Raw genomic sequence first — 26,294 nt, 5'->3', positions numbered from 1 at the left:
GTATGGTTTTAAATGGTACGTCCGAAATTCAAAGGAATCTTTTATCCGTAATCAATAAAACAAAAACACTCTCTTGTAAAGGAAGAGAGAAAACATGAAGAAACAAGTTATTAAACATGTAAAGACAGTAAGTGCCAGAAAAACTACTGAACAATTCGGCACCAGAAAGACGCAGATATAGCATTTTCAAATGGAAAGAACTAGGGCTTGAAGTTTTAGGTTTTTATTTTTGTTCACGTGACTGTGTTTTGAGCTGATTCAATATCTTAATTAAACTGTTAATTACTAAACAAAGTCGCTTGCTTTTATCTTGATGTCCTGATTTGACTTGCTGATTGTTTCACCTTCTTCATTATTCGAACACAAGAGCAAGCCATGACATTAATCACTTCCCCCAGATACTACTTTAACTTGCTTTTCATAAGAACATAAGAAAGTTTGTAAACGTTGTTAGTAGCTTATTGAGCCTAGAATCTCATCAAGCAGCTTCTTGAAGGATCCCAGGGTGTCAGCTTCAAGAAAATTAAATTCAAGCCATACTTATAAGAGTATGAAAACAACATGTGCGGTAATCTAAAAAAATCTTATGCTTATGCTGGGGTTGGTTTCAGGATGCAGGGAATCAACACGTACCTGAAAGGCAGACACAGGCATTGAAATTTGCAAAGGTTTTAAAACATTTTGTATGACTCACAAAGACGGCCGGAGTGGGTGGCGTCAGACCAGAGCCAGGAAATAAATAAACAGAGAGATGTGGTTTGGTGAAGCTGAGCGAATGCTTTCGCTCAGCATTTAATAAACAGAACAGAAAATAAAAGGTTTGAACAGACAAACACGGGACACGGCACTTGCGCCAAAATAAACAGGTAAACAAAACGGACTAGACAGTAAACAGACACAGACAGACAAACGAAACACGGTGAGTGAGACAGTTATTCACTTATATTTACGTTCTTACTTTCTTACTATTTAGTTTCTCCTTCTCCACACTCGTTCTCCACTCACCGAACACCCAACCCCGACTGCAAGAAATGTGCGTCTATATATACTATTGTGCTGGGATTCAATTACTAATTAATTATTCACTTGAATCCCAGCACGTGAATTAATTCTGTGCAACCCCGTGCTCACATATTACATTTAACCAGCACGTGAAGTGATTTGTGCCCTCCTCGTGCCTAAATACAAATCTACCTTTTTAAATCACACGTGAAACACAGACCCGTTTATATCCCGTGTACCAATCTCTATACACCAACATTAACACACGCACGCACCATACAACACATAATATGCACACAGGGGCGGGGCACATTGCCACAATGACCTGACACAGGCAAGCATTAATTACTTTCACAAAATAATTTGTTTTGTAAATGTATTATCTAAATGAATGTTGTTAAATTGCATACTTTCTTTTGTTCATATTACATCTGGCTTTTACAGTGTATGCAAGACATACATACTTACAGGAAAGCATGTCAGAGAAAAGAACATTCATAAGTTATGGGCCCTCTTTTAAGATTATTATTTATTATTATTATTATTATTATTATTATTATTATTATTATTATTATTATTATTATTATTATTATTTCTTAGCAGATGCCCTTATCCAGGGTGACTTACAGTCATAAACAAAAAATACATTTCAAGAATCATAGTACAAGTATTAATACAATTAAGAGCAAGATAAAATACAATGACTTCAGTTCTAGTAAGTACAAGATACCACCTGTGTTAAGAGACCAGTATTAGACTGTCCCTTAAGTGGTCCCTTAATACAAGTTTGACTGTATTATCTAAAATTTAAAAGCAATACTTAATTAAAGACAAGATTAAAGAAAAGTTTAACCATCTTTATTATATGAAACTAAAGCACACAAAATGCAAAATTAGACGTAATTCAATCTGGGATTTGTTTTTTTTATTTCGTCATTTTCAGTACTGAAAGAGGCTATGCAAGACTACAGGTCTGAAAAGATATGTGTAATATGTGTTATGCATGTAAAACAATACTATTTGTGATTCATTCTGGGTTTTTTTGTTGTTTTTATTATTATTTTTCACAGCGGGTCTGGCTGGTTTCAAATTTTCTACCCATGCTGCCCCCTAAAAATAACGTCTACTCAAGTAACCCTCAAAAAAACGTTTTTTCAAGTTCTCGGCACTCTCACTACATGCAGCATAAAGAGGAAAGACATGGTGGGAGGGACAGCCTTTACGTCACTCACTCGCTTATTGAAAAAGTTCTTGTGAAGATTTACTGCACAGGGCTTCACATTAACATTTTTTAACTCATGTATCCTGGTCATCAATGTTAATGTGCAAATGTATTTTATTCCCTGCTCGGGAAATTGTGGAGCGGGGCCAGGAGCTGGAGTTGGGCCAGAGATTTTCTCGCTCCCACTCTGCTCAACCACTTTATCCGCTCGGCTCCTGCTCTGCTTGTGCTCCGCTCTGCTCACATGCTCTGTGGTGAAAATCTTGACAGGGCGAGGAAACAGAATGGCATTGCTGCTAACAGAACTGCAGCATCATTTAAGACTCAGCCCCTAGTGCTTGCACTGCTGATTTTTGTAACAGTGAGTGTTTTGGCAGGGCTATTATTCTTGACTGAATAGATCCTGTTTTTAAGCTTTTTTTTTTTTTTCTTTAGGAAAATTACATCTTCTTGGGCTGGGAGAAGGGAACTGGTAAGAAATGGGGGAAGGGCAAAAAGAAGGGTACAGACTTGAGTCTTGAGGAAATGAAGAAACAGGCTGCTGTCCAATGTCTGCGTTCTGCATCTGATGAAGTAAGTACCACATGGAATACTGTTCTTCACTTGGATTTAAAAACATTTGGGTGATAATTAGTAAGTAATTAGATGTAAATAATCTGTATCTCAAAACTCTGGGGGGGGTTATGTATTCATTATCTAAACACCCAGATGCAGATCTCTCTTTTTCTTTATAACTCTGGTTCCTTTTCTCCTTGGGTGATTTATTAAACACCAGGTTCACCTTAATACAATAAAAATAAAAATGAAAACTATGCACTCCATCCAATATATAACTCTGTTCACTTTATTGTTTTAGTTTAATGTGTCATTTATTTATTTAGCAGATGCCTTTATCCAAGGCGACTTACAGAGACTAGGGTGTGTGAACAATGCATCAGTCACTGTCGTAATTGTCACTGCAGAGTCACTTACAATTACGTCTCACCCGAAAGACGGAGCACAAGGAGGTTAAGAGACTTGCTCAGGGTCACACAATGAGTCAGTGGCTGAGGTGGGATTTGAACCGGGGATCTCCTGGTTACAATCCTGTTTCTTTAACCACTGGACCACACAGCCTCCTACTTATGTTTCAATATGTTCTTTTATTGTCAGCGCGAACATGTACCTCAATGCAGCAGTATTTGCAACGCTATGCATCCTCTGCCTCATCTGACCCAACTTCTGCTATTTTTGCTTTTTGTATATTTCGAATATTCTTTTGAATATGCATAAACTGATTTACATTTTCTCCCCATTCCTCATTATTATTTATTATTATTATTATTATTATTATTATTATTATTATTATTATTATTATTAATTTCTTAGCAGACACCCTTATCCAGGGCAACTTACAATTATTACAAGATATCACATTATTTTTACATACAATTACCATTTATACAGTTGGGTTTTTACTGGAGCAATCTAGGTAAAGTACCTTGCTCAAGGGTACAGCAGTGGTGTCCCCACCTGGGATTGAACCCACAGCCCTCCGGTCAAAAGTTCAGAGCCCTAACCACTACTCCACACTGCTGCCCATAAATAAACATATCCAATTTCAAGACTTTGACTGGCCAACATAATCAGGTGATAATGTGCTTGTGAAGTGACAGAGAACCACGTTTGAACGTTATTTGATCCTCTGACGTCTAAATGTCTGCTAGGATACAGTGTAGAGCTACTGATTACAATGGCGGAGTGTGGCGGAGTGTCCCGCCCCTATATATATATCTATTATTATTTGTATTTTTGTTTGCGGCGCAGATCAAAGCGCCGCGTATTTGTTGTTTGTTTTTATAATTTAAAAACCTTGTGAGGATGCGTGGCTGATCAGCTACTGATTATTTAACTAGCTGACAGTCACGCATCCTTACTAAACTCGTGCAGACTGTGGCCGAGGGGTAATAAGATAATTAACAGCTAGTTAACCCCTCGGTCAGAGTATAAGAACCTGCAGCTGTCCGTGCTGCGGGGAGAGTGTACAGAGGAGAGTATGGGGAGCGGAGAGAGCGAGGAGAGAGAAATTACATTTAAAAAGACAACTGCTAAGTATTGTGCTGGTGCTACAACCAGCATGCTTATTTGTTTGATTATTTGTTTGGCCAACGTGCCCTTTTGTTTTGTGCAAGTGGTTTTGTTTTGTTTAAACAGTTTCTTTATTATTTTAATAAATACTCTGAGCGCAGTTGTGTTCAGCTTCACCCGCCCATCCATTGTTTTGTTTCTGGTACTTCCTGGTCCGTGACGTCACCACACCTCACCACTGCAAGCCATCCTGCCACACAGAGTCAAAATAAAACAGCATTTTAATCAAAATGTTGTGCATTTCCTAGAAAATAGTACCTGGAAAATATTGAATAATAGACAAAAATCAGGTATAAATCAGTAAAAACCACTGGCCAGTTAAAAAAAAAAAAAAATCTTGTAATATTTCAGTAAAATTCTGAATAAACCGGAAACAACCATAGGTTGCAATACTTTTGTAGGTCACTATTTAGAATTTAAGGTTTTTGCTATTTTAAAAACTAGCTGGCTTTTTGAGTGAAAAGTGTCAGAGCCCAGGTTAATGCTTAGTCATTTTCCTGTCCAGCTTGTTTGGCATGTAGTTATTATTATTATTATTTATTTCTTAGCAGACGCCCTTATCCAGGGCGACTTACAATTGTTACAAGATATCACATTATTTTTACATACAATTACCCATTTATACAGTTGGGTTTTTACTGGAGCAATCTAGGTAAAGTACCTTGCTCAAGGGTACAGCAGCAGTGTCCCCACTGGGGATTGAACCCACGATCCTCCGGTCAAGAGTCCAGAGCCCTAACCGCTACTCCACACTATAACACGTTTAATGCAGATAATCTATACCATTGGCTCCAAATCCTTGGGAGTTTCTGTAATGAAAGTATTGTTAGGATTTTATAAATGGATAACATCTTATAGGTTTAGTGTTATAGTTGGCAATAGAGAGCCAAGAAAAAAAAACACAGAAAAAAGTTAATTATTTAAGCTATGTGGCTTAGGCTTTTATTCAGTTGCATTGTCAAAAGCGATATAGTATGTCAAATGACTTTTAATATTTTTCCTTTTCATTGTATTAGTGAACTGTATTAAATTGACCTTTTTTTCTTTTTATTGTTTGTTTTGTTGAAGAGCTCTGGAATCGAAACCTTGGTTGAGGAGCTCTGCTCCAAGCTGAAGGATCTTCAGAATAAACAAAAAGGTATGTTTTGTGTTACTACAGGGTCATTACAGATCGTATACAGCTATATTCTATGGATTTCTCAGTGAAGTTCCATTACAGGTGGTGGCCATTACAAGTTAACCATTTCACTGCCATGTTGTTTTAACTTCTGGACATATTAATGATACAGATCTTTTTCACATACCTAATTTACTACTGCTTATTTGATCTGGTTTGACATTTCCCTTACATTATATCCCCTGGGATGCTTAGTTTTTGTTCACCAAAACTCATATTTCTAGTTTCAATATAAAGGAAAAAATTGCAAACTTTAATAATTGAAAAACATTTTAAATAGTGATTCAAATTTGTATTTTATTTGATGGAATATTGGCATGATAATACCAAATGAAATATTTCTAAAAGTCGATTCTATGAGAGGTGTTTTTTTTTTTTTTTTTTGTAGAAGTAAAACAAGCAAACAAGAAATCGGAAGGATCCCAGACTCCTGAGCTTGCAGAATCTCCTTCATCTAAGGATCAGGTGGAAATGTAGGTATATAAAACAGAAAGATTTGGCAGTCTTCAGATCTTTTTTGTGGGGAATAGTCCTAGGGACCAGTTGTAATCATTTTATTTTTAGATGTGAATAATGTTACACCTTCCTGCATCTGAGTTGTTTCTTTTGTGTTGTACTCTGTTCGAATTTACTCAGTTTTATTAATTTATTAATTTCCTTATGACCAACTAGTAAGATATTGTTCACTCACAAATGTTACATTATTTTTTGGAATACATCTTAAGAGTATTCATTTTAAATTATTTATTTATTTTTTGTAAAGGGATTGTAATCTGAGTACAGTCGGTGTTGCTTTATTGGGACACCTCTGGAGAGGGAAAAATATCCTGAATAAGCAGCTGTCCCAATTAAACGAGAGGCAGTTGAGATTACCTTAGTCACAGTTTTTTTGTTTCTTAATGAAAAGAAAAAGAATGAAATCACATCACATTACGATTAAATGCTAAATACATCATTTAAAATACGAGTCAATTGTTTTTTTATTCCTAAACAAAATTTCTACATGAAATGAAAAATAATTAAATCACATCGTATCACAAGGCAAGACACCGGCGATGTTGACATGTCAACTTTCTTCGCAACAGCAGCCTGAGAAACCACACGAGACTCCTCCTTCTTCAAGAGTTCAACATGGTTTACGCAATTTATGCAAGTCACAGCATAATCACGTACTCTCTGCACTGTGCTATGCGACCTGTCTAGCTCTGAAAAGCTATCTCTGTTCATCATTTGAAAATACTGTATCCCAATTAAATGAAGTGACGTCCCAATTAAACAACATAAATAGCATTGGGCAGAACTGTCTCCCAGAGTTCTGTCCCATTTTAACAGAAAATCCTGATTATCAGTATCCCTATTAGGCAGCGCCGACTGTACTATTATAGTGTTATGATTAAATGTTTCCTAGCTATCTCTGACTAGCTTTAAACAAAATTAAGTGCTGTTGTGGAACTGTTCGTGATTTGATTTCCTCATTCCAGAAAGTCATGTGTGGATTGTGACCTTTCAACTGTGTTGGCTCCACTTTATGGAGCTGAAAGTTCATAGCCTTTGGCCCTCAGACGGCCATATTGCTGGCTGGGAAAGAACATTGTAAAAAATTCTTAGTTATCAGATGTGAGCTCATGAAGTTTTATCAATTTAGCCAGTGTTAGGCTTGTTTACCTTTACAGTTTACAAATAAAATGTGAATAAAAGTAAATAAGGTTGCAGGGGGGGTTATTTTAAGTTATACTTGAGATGCGAGTGAAAGTGGGGAAATTCCACTTGTCATAAAGAGTTGGGAATATCATACCAGTAAAATGAAATACTGTAATGCAGCATTAAAGGTTATCAGTCTATGCAACATTCAAGACCTGTTCTGGAATCAATTAGATGCTGAACAACAGACAGTCATTGATGGACCAAATGGCCTTTTATGTTCTTATGAAATATTTTCCCAGTATATTTATTATTAATCTTAAACATTTTTTTATTCATAGGTATTACGAAGCTTTTCCTCCCCTGTCGGAAAAAACTGTTTGTCTTCAGGAAATTATGACGGTGTGGAATAAGGCAAAAGCTTGCTCTTATTCAAGTTCTTCATCATCTTCCGCTGTTCCTCAGACAAGCACTGACACCTCCTCTCCAAAGGATTGTAACAGTGAGGGTGAAACTGGAAAAGAAAAAATAGTTGAAGCTTGCAGTACATTGAATGAACGTACCCAACAGAGAAGAAGTAAAAAGGAAAAAGAGAACCGGTACTATAACCACATGGTAGATGACAGAGCTGCTCATAGTAAAAAGCAGATTAAGCACAGATCTGATGGAAAATTGCGCCCTCGCTCTTGGTCATCTGGCTCCAGTGAAGCTGGCTCTAGCTCTAGTGGGAACCAGTGTGAGATAAAACCACCAGTGAAATCCATCAAAATAAGGCATAAGACAAGGGACATGGGTAGAAACAAAAAGGGTCGAAACGGTCAAGTCAAGTTAGCATTAAAGACTGCGGAAAAAGAACAAAGAAGAAGCACAGGTGGAAGTAGTAGCAGTGGGCCCACTAAACAGCTGTGCAAAAAGGGGAAGAGGCCATTAAAAGAAATTAGAAAAGATTCCAGCTGCAGTGAGATTACAGAATTTGGCTTTGAGAGTAGACATAAAAAAGAATATAAGGAAGAACCATTGTGGTATACTGAGCCAATCACCGAATATTTTGTTCCTTTTAGCAGGAAGAGCAAACTTGAGACTACATACCGAAAGAGTCTGGATTCACGAGATGTTCTTTCTGCACCTGCAGATGTTGAAAAGCTGTCTGAATCAATGCAAGGTATTTGTATCGCAGACAGCAGTTTTCAGCGAACATACCTCACTGCAGGTACTTTCGTTGATGGTCACTTTGTGGAAATGCCTGCTGTAATAGATGAGGCTGATGACCTCGATGGGACCTCAAGCTGCCCTCAACCAGAGGACAGTAGAGATTTAGATGATGAGCATCTGTCCGAATTTACTCACTTCTATGAAGTGGATATTTATCAATCCATATTGGATACTAGTGCCTCAGACTCAATACAAGAAAGTCGAATTTTAAGTATGATTCAACAAAAGAGCAAAGAGCAAAGAGACTTTGAGGCAGAATGTTGTGTAGTGTTAGACGGACTTGCACTGCAAGCGGAAAGTGCAATAAGGGCAGATTCACACAGCTTTGTTGGAGCAGATGGGGTTTTTTTGCAAGATCTTGAAAATGTAGCTCAAGTTTGGGAATGTTATTCATCTTCTAGTTCTGAAGACATTGATGGGGAAAGCTTTACAGGGGAGTATCCTGTTAGACTCTCCCCTATATTGGACAATACATTATTCAATGCAAGCAGGTTTTCTGGAAATCAAGAAGAGTATTTTTCAGAACCCAATGAAGGATTAAACTCTTCTTGTTTTTCACTCTTTGAAGTGCAATATGATGGCTCCACTTTACCCTTTTCCTGTGACTCACTAACTATTGGTCATGAAAACACAGATTCTAATAGCTGTACGGATCCACTTGGAAGTAAACAGTCTCGTTTGCTAATATGGACTAAAAATAGTGCCTTCGATGAAACTGAACACTGTTCCAGTCTCTCAACACGAACTTGTAGCCCATGGTCACATTCAGAAGAAACACGTTCTGATAATGAGACTAATGTTCAGTTAGAGGAGTCAGCACATTTGAACATAGAAGAGATTAATTGTATAGTCCCTAGCATCTCCTCCAGATATCTAGAAGATGAGCTTTTAGACTTTCTGCATGAAGATGCATGTCAACAAAAGGATGATATTTTAAGAGAAGTACCTGACCTGACTTTTAAAAAGAAATCCAAGCTTGAGTCAGTGTGTGGAATCCAGTTGGAAAAAGATGAAAGCAAACCTTATGACACAGCAGACATTTTTTCAGATGATCCAAACCAACAAAATGAGAACTACAGCTCGGGGATAATAAAGGACATTTGGACAAGTATTGGCGATGGAGATTCAGTAGCAACACTAGAAGGAGAAAGAACAGAGGATGGGTTGTTTCCTGTTGAGGCAAATTATCATTGCTGTTGTTTAGACGTAGAAACAGCCACTGATGCACTGCAAGTGCCCCAGAAAAAGGCAGTTCAGCGGTCAGAATATCATTTGTGGGATGGTCAAAAGGAACATTTGGAGGAACAAACAGTTATAAGAGGTGAGCTTTCAAAGGTAGATGGTGGTGATTATACAACACCATCAAAACCGTGGGACATGAATCCTGATAAAGATCACAATGCATTTATTCTTGGAGGAGTCTATGGAGAGCTTAAAACCTTTAACAGTGATGGAGATTGGGCAGTTGTACCACCCAGTCATACTCGAGGGAGCTTATTACAATGTGCAGCTTCTGACGTGGTGACAATAGCTGGTACTGATGTTTTTATGAACACAGGTAACTGTTTTGCTCCTGGCCACAAACCTTTATGGAGGCCATTGGTTTCATTTGGGCAGTGTGACCAGACAATAAAAGGCGGAGATGGATTGAACAAGGGATTTTCTTTCATCTTCCATGAAGATTTATTAGGAACCTGCAGCAATTTTCAGAGTGATGAGTCGGGGCTTGATTATTCATTTTCATCCTTTGATTTGAACAATCCATTTTCGCAAGTTCTTCATGTGGAGTGTTCATTTGAGCCTGAAAATATTGCATCGTTCAGCCCAAGTTTCAAGCCCAAGTCAATACTGTGTTCAGATTCAGAAAGTGAAGCTTTTCATCCTAGAATATATGGGATAAACCGAACACAGTACAGAGCTATTCGTATTTCACCTAGGACTCACTTTAGACCGATTTCTGCCTCTGAACTTTCTCCTGGAGGAGGAAGTGAGTCAGAGATGGAATCAGAAAAAGAAGAATTGAGTCTTCCTGTTCTCCCTCAGTCAGATGTGTTTGAAGATCCACAAGCAGATCTCAAACCACTGGAGGAAGATGCTGAGCGTGAGGGCCCATACTATGGAAAGTCAGAACTTGAGTCTGGTAAATTTGTACCTAGATTAAAGAAGTCTGGTATGGAAAAGAGTGCACAGACGTCTTTAGATTCCCAAGAAGGCTCCAGTGTCCTCTTGCCAATAGTAGAGCAGGAAATGTGCAACTGTGATGAAGAGGCATCAGTTGTGAGCAAACAATTACACGATCATCTAAAAGATTATGAAACTGAGGAATCTAGTAAAGAAGAGGCATGTAAATGTTCAGCGGCTGGGCACATCTCAAAATTTGGGAAAACCTGTGCATTTACAGAACTGCAAGAGGTAAGAAATGTGTAATTGTAGTTAACCAAAGTAAAAACTGTCTATAGTATGAAATCAAGTTCTTAAAGTAGGGGCTTTTGTGGGGGTCACGAAACAACTGCATTACTCTGCTCTTTTTTATATTTTTTATTTCTTTACTTGTACAGCCAAACATAATTCTCAGGTATCAAGGCTCTCAAAACACATCATGTCTGAAAACAAGTTAATCATTTTATGTAGTACCATTAGTCGTGGCTTACAGGTGATGCATTTAGCAGCACCGAGATATTTTCTTTCCGATTATGCAAGAGCCATATCTGTTCACCGGACTGTTTTTAAAAGGAAAAACTAAATAAGTCTTGCCTCATGCCATGGCACACAGCCTTGTTATGTGTATAATTATTCATGATCTGATGCGTCACAGTCTTCAATAGCGTTTACGATAAAGTAGAATAATAGATTTGCAGAACAGCATCGGTAGTAATACAAGGTAATGGTGACTTGCGCATAATAACACAGAATAATAATAATAATAATAATAATAATGTTGCACTTTAAAATACTTGAAGTTAATAAAAAGGATCAATGAAGGAATTTGTAAAGACACACAAGAGATTGCAGTAAGTTGTATATATAAATGTATAACAATAAAATAATTTTGTTGAAAATATCAGTTCAACTCTACTACTATTGTGCTGGTTTCTGCTGAAAGCTGGAGATATACCAGGCTTCAAATCAAACTACTACTACTACTGGTACCACGAAGAAAAAAAAAATAATACTACGAGTACAACTGTGCAATTACTACTAATATATGAAAACAATAAAACTGTTGGATATAACTCTGATCTATAGATTTTACAAGTCCAACCTTTATTTTACAAAGGAGATGCTGGACCTTGTTTTATCAGAACAAGACCTATTTTGTAATGGGACAGCCCAGCTCTAGTATATCCAATAGGAATGCATGGGCGGGGCCATTTATTTATTTCCAGTCTTTTGTATCGTTTCTAAGTCGCGTCTGATGTGGATTGACATTCGTTGACTTTGCTTGCTCGCGTCCAGTGTGGCTACAGCTTTAGAGTACGAAACACTTAAAGGTCCTTTCATACCAACATAACATTCTTTTTTCTTTTTTTTTTAAGAAAACTGTACGATGTCGGCCTTAATACCGGCCGTGTACTGAAATAAACGGTGTTCCTAATTCTCTGTGCACGTCCGGCTTAAATGTGTGTGTGTGTGTATATATATATATATATATATATATATATATATATATATATATATATATATATAAAATCAGAATGTCAAATAATAGTATTTATTCCTGTATTCAAAATGAAATGAAAATATATATTCTTCAATAATAACAACGAGACATTTAAATTGGTTGTTTCTGAGTAGCCTACAGAGCACTGCCACTTTAAAAATAACAAACAAAAAAAAAAGTTAGTCAAATCACACAGGTAGGCACCGTGTCCAAGAAGCAAGGCATCACAAAGATTAAAAAAAAAAAGACTACAAACAGATAAACCTCTCGTTTTATCTACAGTTTACAGGAAATAATAAAAAAATATATATGTTTAACGGCAGTCTGAAGTATTTTGTTTAGCAATTTTTAGTTTTAGAGAGTGAGTTTATTTTCAGCAGACTACTTGGGTACACTACATTGTATGAAAACAAGTTTCAAGAAATAAAATGTAAGTATTAATATTTTTTGAAGATGCAAGCCCACTTTTTTGTTTAAAAAAATAAATTAACAAGCACTGTATGTATGTGAAGATCACAACCGAGAGTTTACAGTAACATACGATCTGTGTTCATTTAAATGCACCCTCAGCTACAAAATACAAATCTCATTCATGGACCTACAATTTACAGGTACTCACATATTTGTATTTTCACTGCATGACATACTGCATTTTAAAGTAAATAAAGGAAATGCCTAACCAAATGTGTTTTTATATCCATTTCCAAGACTTTTCTTCAAATTCACGATTTTCACGATTTCAGTGGCCTCCGTGACAAAATTGTATCCTTAGTTATCATTGATAATGTACCTACAACGTAGACTTCAGTCATTGCCATTTGAATAATTTATGAAGTGCTGCTTTGTATCAAATAGTGCTGGGACAAATATCCGAATATTCAAACAAATATTATTTTTACATGTGTTCGTATTCACTACAAATCACAAAAATACCTTGCACTTACCGCCTCACCAGAATTTGCGTTAGTTTAAAAAAATGGCAAATGAAAAAGAGCTCTGTGAGATCTATGATATTTAATCTATAAAAACACAGGATCAATACAGCAGCTCTTGAGCCTATATTTAAAAGTTTTAGACAGCAACAAGTAAACAAACCAGATTATGCAAGTGCACTCATAGTGGTCTCTATGGAAAGCTATCTGGGACAAAAAACGCGTTGTGCTATTTTAGAGCGAGCCAGAGTCTCATAGGACAGAAAAAAGGCAAGCACGTCATTCTGAATTGCCTCGCTTAAACTGTACCCAACTTCTTCAATGTTGTGTATTGATTTTTATATATAGATTGTATATATTATCAAGGCTCAAAGTTAATATATATTTGGTAGCATTTTGCTATTATTATTATTTATTTCTTAGCAGACACCCTTATCCAGGGCGACTTACAGTTGTAAACAAATACATTTCAAGAATCACAGTACAAGTAGTAATACAATTGAGAGCAAGATAAAATGCAGTGACTTCAGTTCTAGTAAGTACAAGTATATTACAAAATACAAATCAATATCAGAGCAGATAACAGTGTCAGTGATAGTTACATCAGCATACGATTAAATGCAAAATATTACAGGTTGTATAACACTAGTGGCAGATTACAGTACTCTGTAAAGTACAGGATTAAATGCAGTAAAATAGGGAGCAGATAAGTGCAAGTAAAGCGCATTAAGGAAGAGTGATGAAGTGTCCAGAGGGAAAAGAGGAGTTCTACAGGTTTGCTACCCAAAACTCTTAATTTGCTACAATTTTTTTATGCAGTAGCATTTTTCTGATATGTTACGCTGCAGTATATGATCGACCCAAAGTGAATACATACATAATTACCTGTATTATTATTTTTTTAACACGTACATTATTAGTATCTTTCATAAAGCGGAAAAACATTGCTAAAAGAGCTTCTCCGTTAGATGACTGAGGTTTGTACTGCCCCATGTAGATACGTGCGAGGCCCACAATACAAATCGTATTGGACAGTGGAGTACAAATACCTACAGCACAGAAACATGGATACAATTTAAAGGTATGAAGTTTATTTTATAGACCAAAAGTAAAATTAAATAACTGTTAAAAGCATTAAGATTTTATAAGATAACAGGCAATGACCTAACAGGATATTAAGTTTATTCAGTGTCTATAAAACGCTAATTTAATCTGTCATGGAGCTCGGTTGTGGCTGTAACCTTATAATTTATAAGGTTATACAATGCCAGATTCAGTATTATATATATATATATATATATATATATATATATATATATATATATATATATATATATTTATAGTAGCTCTGGAAAAAATTAAGAGACCACTGCAAAATTATCAGTTTCTCTGGTTTTACTATTTATAGGTATGTGTTTGGGTAAAATGAACATTTTTGTTTTATTCTATAAACTACTGACAACATTTCTCCCAAATTCCAAATAAAAATATTGTCATTTAGAGCATTTATTTGCAGAAAATGACAACTGGTCAAAATAACAAAAAAGATGCAGTGTTGTCAGACCTCGAATAATGCAAAGAAAATAAGTTCATATTCATTTTTAAACAACACAATACTTATGTTTTAACTTAGGAAGAGTTCAGAAATCAATATTTGGTGGAATAACCCTAATTTTCAAGCACAGCTTTCATGCGTCTTGGCATGCTCTCCACCAGTCTTTCACATTGATGTTGGGTGACTTTATGCCACTCCTGGCGCAAAAATTCAAGCAGCTCGGCTTTGTTTGATGGCTTGTGACCATCCATCTTCCTCTTGATCACATTCCAGAGGTTTTCAATGGGGTTCAGGTCTGGAGATTGGGCTGGCCATGACAGGGTCTTGATCTGGTGGTCCTCCATCCACACCTTGATTGACCTGGCTGTGTGGCATGGAGCATTGTCCTGCTGGAAAAACCAATCCTCAGAGTTGGGGAACATTGTCAGAGCAGAAGGAAGCAAGTTTTCTTCCAGGACAACCTTGTACTTGGCTTGATTCATGCCAAAGCTGCCCGATTCCAGCCTTGCTGAAGCACCCCCAGATCATCACCGATCCTCCACCACATTTCACAGTGGGTGCGAGACACTGTGGCTTGTAGGCCTCTCCAGGTCTCAGTCTAACCAAAGCTGTGCTTGAAAATTAGGGTTATTCCACCAAATATTGATTTCTGAACTCTAAGTTAAAACATTAGTATTGTTGTTTAAAAATGAATATGAACTTATTTTCTTTGCATTATTCGAGGTCTTTTTTGTTATTTTGACCAGTTGTCATTTTCTGCAAATAAATGCTCTAAAACCAGAGAAACTGATAATTTTGCAGTGGTCTCTTAATTTTTTCCAGAGCTGTATATATATAATTATTTTTTTGTTTATCTTTTTATAGGTCTATGATTTGTTAGTTACTGTAATCTCAGTCGACAACTGAAGACTTGAGGATAATTTCCCCTTTACAACCCCATTTCCACGTTTTGTTTTATTTGAAGTGTTAAAGTTAAAATTTCAGTTTTTGTTTTTGTTTTGTTCAGCTACAAAAAGGTACAAGTAAACCCTATGTTATTACTTCATGAAAATGTCTAAATGGCCACTGTTTACTGTGAAGAAATGGCAATGACAAGGAATGAAGAAAAGGAAGTAATAAATAAAATGCGGTGTCAACTTTATGTACTATTTATTTCGGGAATAAACAAAACAATGTTTAACTTGAAATGCTGTTTGGCATTCTTTGTTTTGTAGTTAATTCACTGGGGTAAAGTAAGGCCAACACTATGTAACGTCTTGCTGTAAAATAAGGCACACACAGTCGGGCCACACCCCCTGCTGCTATGCTGTCTCTGCCTGCGTACAGAGCAATATAATTGTTTTTATTACTTTTTGAAAAACGAACAAATATTCTACAAATATTTAAATTGAGCAAATATCCGAGCATGAAAATCCTGTGTTTGTCCCAGCACCAGTATCAAATCATATCCAGTAATACTAGTATTTTTGAATAATGGTGGTCCTATTCTCACTTCCATCCATTTGCTGCATACTAACTTATTCGCCATATATGAATTGTTAGATGCCATGATCATTTCTGCATCATATACTGCAGACCAGTAGTTTTGCAATGAATTCATTTTTAATTTACGTTTGAAATAACACTGGTCAATTTAAAACATGTTGAAGTGAATTACTAAAAAAAAAAATTGAGCATCTGGAGAATCGCTTGTACAGTTATGATGTAACTTACTGGCAGATGATACTAGGAATCTTTATGTACAAGAAGGCCTTTGTCTGTTTGTAAAACTTAAATTTGTATATGCAGAAAGAGAATGTAGGTCATAGTGATTAGGGATGTGCATTGTGGTACATTTTTATGAACGTTTAAATGTTTCGCAGTGTCAGCTTTTAAATGTTTAAACCACATCTACATACACACACAGTATTTATGTTGCATTCTGATGTATACTGACAGCCATGTTTAGTATCTTCTAAGCAAAGAAAACATAAACAAGCAAATAACTTTAAACATCACAAAGACTTAACTATAATGTAACCTCACCATGTACATACCTCGCCATGGATATATTTAAATGTCCTCTTCAAATCAAACAATGGTTGTAATTAAAGTTGTCGGTGGAGATAGAACTATATTCATATTCAAGACATTTTCGGATAGTATTATGTTTTTCGGATAGTATTATGTTTTTAGAATAGTTTTGTTTCTAAAGATTCATTAAAAAAAAAAAAGAACCAAGAACCTGTTTTTTTTTTTTTTTTATGTTTTTTTTTTATAAGTAACTCAAATACTTTCACTTCTAGAAAAGGAAGTTACCAGGGATAAAATAGCACAAGATTTTGCAATTGGAAAGAGCACTTACTGATATTAAAAGGATTAAAAAGTTTGTAGTCTTTGATAGTAGGGGTGAGATTTTCGAGAAATATATTGGTCGAGTACTTGAGCATTACAGTTTCTGAGTACTTGAATCCAATGCCACTCTCCTCTACATACTTGTGTACGTAAACCTCCCAAACATTGCCACAAGTCCTATTAAATGCCAATCTAACACAATCAAGTATATTAAGTAATGAATATAATGTGTGCCATCCTATGCAGTTAATTGTATATGGTCAAGTATTACTAAATAACGTAACATATTCAAATTGACGTATTCACGCAAGCTTTACATTAAAATTGTTAAAAAGAGATGCCAGGCCAACTTGTTTGAAGTATGTCTTTGAGGTCCTTTACTTTAGTGCAGTAGTTCCAATATACAAACAAAAATTGACAATAACGGCCGTCCGGTCCAAAATCATACAGAACAGTTTCAAGTGAAAAAAGCCGTCCGCCTATGAGAAGATTGGGAAATGGGGTCCACAAATCTGTGTTAATCGCAACTGCAGCACATAGCCTCGCTGTTAACGTGTTATGGCTAAACACATTTCATCACATCTCGAAACCCATCAACTTCTACAAAGCTGTCTAGAAATTCAATGGCCGCTTGACTTAAACCAGGGGTGGGGGACCTTTTTTCTATGACAGGACATGATAAAATCAGTTGTGGGCCACGCACAAGTAAAAAACAATTTAGTTAAAAACAGCACAAGAGTATTTTTAGAAAAAAATATAACTTGAACTTAAAAAACCTATGTTACTGTGATGGTTGAGGTTGCTTTTCCTTGGCGAGTGTTGTGATATCAGCTGGTACTGAAGATGTTGCCACTCGCAACTGGTTTTGCAAATTGTCATCTGTTAATCACGCAGGCTATTCTTTGCAAGTATAAGCGTGGAAAAGAACTGTACTTTATATAGGGCTGCAACGAAGGGTACATATTGACCTTCAAAGGTTCGGAACACATTACCAAAGGAAGGTTTGAACCTTCAATGGCACTAATTTGCATAATTTATAGGTGATGTCACCATAGCTACTAGTTTAGATTTTATTGAAAATCCTATTATTTTACAGGTAATCCATATAAATGGAATAAAACATTCACATGTATTTTAAAAATACATTATATTCAACAATAATCATGTTTTTATAATTTAAATAAAAATAAAAATACGTGTTTTATTTACACGTAATTGATGCTGCTTGTGATATATACAGTAAGCGTGCATTGCACCAGCGTCAACTGCAGCTGACTTGGACAAAACAAAGCTTTATTTAACAGTCTCCGTTCCATGCAAGTTATCGGTCACAGTCACATTTTACTACTAAAAATATTAATAATAATAGTATGAACTTACACTTGTCAAGTGACACCAGAGATTGGTTGTGCCTCCGTGACACGAGTCGCTTGCACAGTTTGCAAAAATCATAAACAGCAGAGAGGTTTTGAGACATTTATTTCAGTACAGCTTACGCTATACAACGCTTTGCTGTCGAGATGGCGAAAATAAAGGTTTGCCTCTGGGTAACACGAGCTGGAGGGGGGTGGATGGTGCTCAGTTTTCGAAATTAAAATGATTAGCGTGAGTGTATCTTTTGTATGTTTCAAACATTCTACCATATCACTTCTCTTACAATGTCTTGTACACTAGGTATTCAGTACATATTTTACTGAAACGCTACAACCGCTATAGGTAATGCATGGAAAGTCAGGGTTTCCCCTGGGTTCTAGATTTTTGTAGTCACTAGTGACTAATCCTTTCTAAAAACATTAGTCACTCCAGATATTCAGTAGTCACTACTGGCGCACAGCTCAAGTTTTCAAGGGTGTTATGAGTCCTGTTTTTATTTTATACCTTAAATCACTGTATTGACCAAAACAATTATTTAATTAAACCATTTTAATAATGCTCTACAGTTTAAATAAATTGGTAATTTACAGCTGTAAAATTTTAGAACATTAAAACTCAAGAACCAGATTTATTTGCCCTGAAAAGCTGAAAAGCTACATGAATTACTTATACCATGTATGTCTTTTTACAATAAAAAGAAAAAAAAACATTGTTAGAATATTATATACAACCCATGGAAACAGAGTTTTGCAGTAAGGCTGAAACTTTGCTGCTTGTTTTCTTTTTCTGTTATCTGATGCTTGTGAGCTTTGTTTGTTCTTTTATTTCTGATGTTCTGAATCCAAGTCTTCATTTTCTACAACGTGTTGTTCTGGTTGTTCTGTTTGTCATTGAAACAAATAAATATCGACTTGCAGCATGAACGCACACAGGAAATAAAATAAGTTAAAGACTAGGCATTTAGTTTTTAAAATGTCTTTTTTTGTATCCCAGACAGACTGCAGTAACCGCCCAAATGTTTATATTACATTTAAACAAATGTCGTCCTGGTACATATTTAATATGTAAATGAGTCGTGTGTGCACTGAACGCTCTGTCACAGCTCGTCAGTCTGGTGTTAGCGATTAAACGTTGATTACATGACAAAAGTTTGCAATAGATTGGCAAGTGGTACTGAATAAAATGCGTTGGCTGCCATTTCAGAATTATTCTCGAGTACCCACAGGGGTACGTGTACCCCAGTTTGAAAACTGCTAGAAGAAACCACATTACCAACAGATACTGTTTAATAGTAGTAGTATTTAAATGCTGTTGTCCTGACTGGTAAATTCTTCCAGCTTCTCCTTTTATTTTGACAATTTCCATATAAAAAATGGCATTTTTATCTTGACATTTTTATATTCTTAGCTACCACGTAAATATTTGGACAGTTTTCAAATCAATTGTTGCTTTATTTCTACAACACACGTTGGTGTTGTTGATAATATGATAAACGCGTATATCTGCTTCAGGTTAAACGATGGCCCGTGTTACAGAACACTACAAATAAAATGTCAAATATATACTATGTATTTCGTTGGTTTTGTGGATTTGCTATGTTTTTAACTTATTTTAATACTGCACATAATGGTATGGTTTTGAAAATGCTACTTACCAAAACCATGCTGCACGTGAACTGTATTACATAATAATTTCCTTTATTCCGATTCCAGTGGTGTTTTCTCAATGCAAGATGTATTGTAGGCATATATACAGTGCTGTATAAAACCACATACACTGTATATATATCATTTTACCATGCTCGTTATAGGCCTACTGGCGAAATGGTCAAGAGACAGTTGGTGCTTAACACATATGGAATAATTTTGGCCCTGAATTTTAGCATTTTTGGTCATAGAAAAGACACATTTCACATATTTTATAACGTTACCGTAGGCTTTTTTTTATTTATTTTTTTATAGTCAATGATGCGGTTTTCGTTTCACAAATCTTCTGCACACAGTATTTTTAAGCACAACTATAATAACCTTTCAACAGTCACTGCCGAAGCTTATTACTTATTCTTCCAGAAGTAATGGTCGGGTGTAACAGGGATACGAGGTTACATTTGCGCAATATGAAACTGAGGTGCTGATTGGCTGACTGCATTTACGTCGCCTACCACGGGATGAGAACGTTGCAGAGTCAATGAATCGATGAGGCTGAGGCGCTGATCTGATCAGAAGCAGTGACTCTATGGTTTAGCGATCCCTTCTTTTCAAGAAAGAGACGTTGTGTGTGACTTTAACAAAAGGGATTTTTTTTATAGTACAAACAGAAACGATCGTCACTAGTGACGATTCCACATTTTTTTTTGTCGTCACTTTCAAAAAACATTCGCAAATTACGAGAGTGACGAGCGACAGCGAAACCACTGGCCCCAGTGCTTTGGCATACTATACCCCACTCCGTACACGGCAGCGGCGCCATATAGAGTTGTTGCCGCACGTATAACGATTTGGTACAATGGTAGTGGATTTTAATACAACAACTTTTGTATGGACTGCACACACAGATTCTCTTGGTGAATAATACAGTGACACACTCAACTTACTTGACTCAAGACTGAGGCAGTTAATTTTCTTTTTTGATGAAGGCAACAAGTCAATTTTGTGATCCAACCGTAGCTGGGGCACCATCAGTAGCAAGACCACTCAATTTTTCAAATGATAATTGGAAGTCTGTGCACTACCGATATAACCTTCTTAAGATCTTCACCTTTGGTGGTGCCATGCATTGCTATTAAGTTCTGTCTGTCTCAAAATCTGGTGTAATTCCACGCAGAAAAATAGCCAGCTGGGCTGTATTTGTTATATCTGTGGTCTCATCACTAGCCAGAGAGTAGAACTCGAAATCGGCAACAAAATCTTTGAGACATTTCAGTATTCTGAGCCATATTGTGAAATCAATCCGACACTGTCCTACGAGATAAGCTCACAATCACACATAATTGAATTTTCTCCAGATCCAACAAGGCGGCGGTCACAACTATGCACTCCTTTACAAACTCGTCTTCTATATGAGGTTTACATGTTTTGCAATAAGTTCACTCACAGCATAGCTTGCTTGCACAACACTGTCCAGTTTTGTAAAAATGGCTTGCTGTGCATTCAGATTCTTTTTAAATGTTTTAATTTTATCTGCTCATAGTTGTCCTTGAAATTGTTCATATTTGTTGTGCTTTGTTGTGCATTTTTCATTAAAAACACATTCTTCTTTTGTTTATAGTAGCCATTTTTCCAGCTAATAGATATTTTTATACATGGAGCACAGAAAAAAAAGTAGTTTTTTTTTTTACAGTAGTTGAAGCTACAACTGTAATGTACAACATGGCTGCTCAGGCATGTGGAATGTGGTGCACATGGCCCATTAAAGGAAATAACACTGCCTACCACAATGGGCATGTTGTTCTAATATTAGAAACCTTGTTGCCAAATAGCCAACCTACTACCCCACTGCTCACAGCCCTGAATGAGAGTAAAGCTGAGGATGGACTGCATGCGATATCCAAGTGCTATAAAAATTTAAAAAAAAAAAAAAAACAAAAAAAAAACACAAAGTGCTCATATATTTACATAATTTTTCCGCAGGCTGGATGAAATTAGGCCACGGGCTGTATCCGGTTCCCCACCCCTGTCTTAAAATCCACTTAGAAAAATATTAATTTTTTGTGCCAAATGTAAGTTGAGTTGTACAATCCAGTCCAAAGAATTATATTTTGTGAGATTTATATAATATTTGGAGAAATTGTTATTGCAATTAATATGACTGGTTTAATTGTCTTTAGCGATATGTAGTGACTTTAGAGCTCTGTAAACATAAAACTACCCACACACTCTTAAACGTTTTAAGACAGACGTGTAGTGGACAAAAAGTTGTATTTAAAAAAAAAAAAGTATTATATTATTTTGCAATTATAAAAATGAATACATTAAAAAAAATATGCGTTTGGTGAAATTTGTCATGTGACCGGTTATACGTCTAGCATATTATTAAACGTTTGACCACTTATTTAGAGTTTTTATACATTTAAAATTCCCATCCCTAATGGTGATCTACTTTTTCATTATGCCAATGGCTTAATTTTGAATTTAGTGTATTGTAAAATTAACTATTTATTTAAACTCGAAACTATATGCAAAATATGTTCACAATACAGTATTGAGGAAAATGCATTTCTGTTTTAAACAAATGGTGCCTTCTGCAGTTACAATATAAAAGCAAATTAAAACCCATTGGCTTCTGTGCTCATAGAAAATAGGGATGGGAATTTCAAATAGTTTCCTATTTGAATACACGAGGGCCAAAATTTTTGTGTATTCGAATATCCAAAATAAAGAATAAAAGGCAAATATGTATGTGTACTACAGCAGACAGCATAAAAAGTGTAGGCCGCTAAAGTTTAAGTTCACTCTTCAGAGGAGCCGGCCGGGTTCACAAAGTCTACAAATAATGTCCAAGACGAGATTTCTTTGTTCAAGGTACTTGGTTTATTCAATAATCTGTAAATGATTCAAAACAAGGAACATACCTGGTTGTACTTTTAATGGTCAGTGCAAATGTTGATGTTACTCCATTCCTTCACAACAGTAGATGTACTACAGTCCACAGAGTTAAAAAACTACTTCCACACTGTTTTCTCAGTCATTGTGGTGTTCTACTTAACATTTAGTATGTCTTTTATATTTAACATAAAGCTAAATTAGCTTTCCAATTTCAATGTTACTAAAGTTAGGCTTCCTTTTTAGCACTTGCTATATCCATTTGTTTCCATGTTTAAAGTTAGCTGCTGCCGTGCTCTCGGAAGCTGTTTCACGACTGCTGAGCAGCAGCGGCTGTGTGCAGTCATTACAGGGGAACTCAAGTAAGGCATCTGTTAACATTAGCTGAAAACAAGGCAACACAATTGGCAACAATTTCAAACAGAATACATTTACTGTAGAATTTTGCTGTTACAAGCATTGCATGCATGATTTAAGTAGGGTCCTTACGTTTTAATATGCAAATCTCATTCACTCGAACTCGCAGGGTTTAACACTGATTTTGAACACTGATTTTGAACACTTGTCAAGCGTCAGCATTTTAAAAAAAAAAGTGTGCTTCTACTAGTAGCTAATATGTATATTTCGTTAACTCGAATATGTAACATGCTATTTGAATAGTTTTTTATTTCTGTGTAATCGTGTATTCGACTACACTGACCCATCCCTAATAGAACATTTAAATTGATCAGTTTTACAATCATGTTTGTTAATATATATGCAGTTAAAACCAGAATTTGTAATAAATGTATGTGTTAGTGAAACATGTTTTCTCTATTTGTGTTTATAAACAGTTTCCTTCGCTAAACGTATCTGTGAAGGGAAGTATTGGCAACCAGCAGGAAGAGTGCTGGTGGCAAAAATCTATCTGTTCACCACTTTTTCCAGGATCACAGTGTTCTGGTGAGTTAATTCTGTTTGTTCATGTCAAGTTTAGTACTGCTCAAAATGCTATTTTCCAAGTTATAACTACTGACTGTCTTTTAATTTGGGATTATGAATAATCCAGGATTAATCTACTATATTCATTTTTTTCAAGATTAGAACAGTACAGCAGAGGAGCTGCAGATTGCTGAACATTTTTGCTGCCTTTGCTTGTCATCCAGTATTTGTTTACCCATGTCTATGAGCCGGTTGCATACCGGATAATAGAATGGGGGAGTGACTAACACAATTTGTAATCTCTGGGCGTATTTCAGAAACTGTGCTTTTATAAAGAAATAAACACAGAAGGCAAAATGTGCTAGTGACTTTGTATTTGACCAAAATTGACATTCATTTTCAAATCATGTAACCAATAAATTAGTTATTTGGCTTTTAATAAGGGACAGAATAATCATTTAATTAATGATCAGAAATGTGACTGTTTACTGTGAGCACCTTGTTATGTCATGATTATTATATATTGAACAACTGCATTTCTGCACATGTGCCTTTGCTGGATGCAATGAAATATGAGTCTGAAAGCAGTACTCTGGAGTACTCAGTGCAAATACTCAATTTTTATCAAATTATTTATTTTTTGGCACTGGGCCCAAATGTATACCATAGTTTCCATAGTATAACACATACCCATCTTCATGTTACTGAGGAGAAATGGGTGTGTGGAATGCATTAAAACATGTTAGCAATGATTTGTTTTTCAAATTTGTGTAACAAACACGGGAGTTCCGTGCCCACGTGTATGCTGCAGAGCACAGCCGAGATGAAAGCCGGAGCAGACGCCAATAAAACTTTAAAGAATAAATAAATATTTAAAAGCTAAATATATATTTAACATTTCGCATAACAAAATTCTAAAAAGTGCTCCATAATGTGTTGCAGACATTGAACTTAATCTGCTTTTTCTTGCACTGAGGTAGTAGGCTACTGTGTACTGCTTGTTGCTGTGTAAAGTATGTAGTGTTAACAACTGATACCGGGGTCGCTAAAACAGTATGTGTTATCAATATTATTATTATTATTATTATTTATTTCTTAGCAAGACGCCCTTATTCAGGGCGACTTACAATTTTTACATACAATTACATTATTTTTTACACATTATTTTTACATACAATTACCCATTTATACAGTTGTGTTTTTACTGGAGCAATCTAGGTAAAGTACCTTGCTCAAGGGTACAGCAGCAGTGTCCCCCACCTGGGATTGAACCCACGACCCTCCGCTCAAGAGTCCAGAGCCCAGTAGGAGCGCGTAATACAACAACCTCATTACACGACTGACAAAAAGTGCATGGAATGCATCAGAATGTTTTACAGCAATGCACGGCTAGATCGGAAAATGGTGGTATAGCAAATACTAAAGGTCTTCACACACCAGACGCGATGAGACAAGCGAATGTGTCGTACGACAGACCGCACCACGACAAAAAAAATAAAACGTATTTTTGATATGAGACGTTGACGCTGCCTGCGACGCAAAAAACAAATAGGATTGCCTCGTACAGACACGCCGATAGTTGTTTTGATGAGTATTAATAATGTTTGTTAATATATTTTTATAGGGGGGGTGGGCGAAATTTACCATGACATCGCCACTAATGTGAAAGGTAGTGTCGCAATTTTATACAATTTTAATTGCTGGACAAATCACATTGCGTCCGGTGTCTGGAGACCTTCTGACATTTTATTGGATTTATGTCTGCAGTTTAGCTCAAGCATGCCTCCAATGCTGATCCAAATTAATGTTTGTTAGACATCTAGATTTTGTTAAAAATAAAAATAATAATTCTTACCTGAAACGTTTTGAAAACTGTAAATAAAAACAAAATTGGCTATCCCGCAGTCGCTTGTCTCTGCTAATAAATTGAGACGTTGAAACATGTATTCTGTGTCTGATGTTAACTCCCAATCGTTATCAAAATACACTAATCAGTTCATGCTTAATTCAAATAAACTGTATTACATTTAGTAGAGCTATGACTAAGAAGATAAAATATTGTATTACTGTAGCTTTCATTAGGCAGTATTATAACATTATAATTAAGTTGTCTGATGTTTTAAATATAAATAAAAATTATGCTTTACAGAAGATAATAGTACACAAGTTATGCTGCAAATCTTTACCTAACCTCTGCTCCTTGCAGTTCTTTTTTCTTGATGTGCCTGTCAAGTTGTATTATGGTTATGTTTTAGGTACCCCGTGTGGTGTCTCATATTGAAATACAATTTAGATTTAGTGTGTGTTGTTTATTGATTCAGGTTATGAAGTAAGTGTCAATAATGAAATTGACTTTTTATTTTAACTTTTACATTTTAGAGTGCTGCACTAAAATCAAGGAAACAGCTGGTGTTAAGAGTTATGATATACAAGAAAATCCTCATAATGGAGCTCCTGTTTTACAGCTAAATACGGTAAGTCACAGTGTTGAAATAATAAAAATAAAGGAGGTACATTTTTTTATCAAAATGTTATACATTTGAGACGATAATACTTCAGAAAGACAAAGGTTAAATGTCCGACTGTGGATTAGTA

General features: G+C 35.8%; 1 protein-coding gene across 3 annotated transcripts in view; it reads left to right on the top strand.

The window, feature by feature from the left end:
• Window positions 1–26,294, top strand: part of LOC117408847 (uncharacterized protein KIAA0232-like) — a 41,325-nt gene that overhangs the window by 11,832 nt on the left and 3,199 nt on the right. For 2 of the 3 annotated variants that reach the window (XM_059005256.1, XM_034014202.3), the window contains 6 exons: window positions 2,660–2,797; window positions 5,420–5,489; window positions 5,917–6,001; window positions 7,511–10,793; window positions 23,612–23,720; window positions 26,079–26,173. In XM_059005256.1, coding sequence (XP_058861239.1) covers window positions 2,750–2,797; window positions 5,420–5,489; window positions 5,917–6,001; window positions 7,511–10,793; window positions 23,612–23,720; window positions 26,079–26,173 — 3,690 coding nt within the window. In that variant the 5' untranslated portion in view covers window positions 2,660–2,749. The remainder of the gene's footprint in view (window positions 1–2,659; window positions 2,798–5,419; window positions 5,490–5,916; window positions 6,002–7,510; window positions 10,794–23,611; window positions 23,721–26,078; window positions 26,174–26,294) is intronic. The other variant, XR_009309587.1, reaches the window with a different exon arrangement.

This window comes from Acipenser ruthenus, chromosome 2 (genome assembly GCF_902713425.1).
Source record: "Acipenser ruthenus chromosome 2, fAciRut3.2 maternal haplotype, whole genome shotgun sequence".
Classification (NCBI taxonomy): Eukaryota; Metazoa; Chordata; class Actinopteri; order Acipenseriformes; family Acipenseridae; genus Acipenser; species Acipenser ruthenus.
Note: the sequence above shows the minus strand (reverse complement) of the source record. Positions and strands in the feature narration are given on the sequence as shown.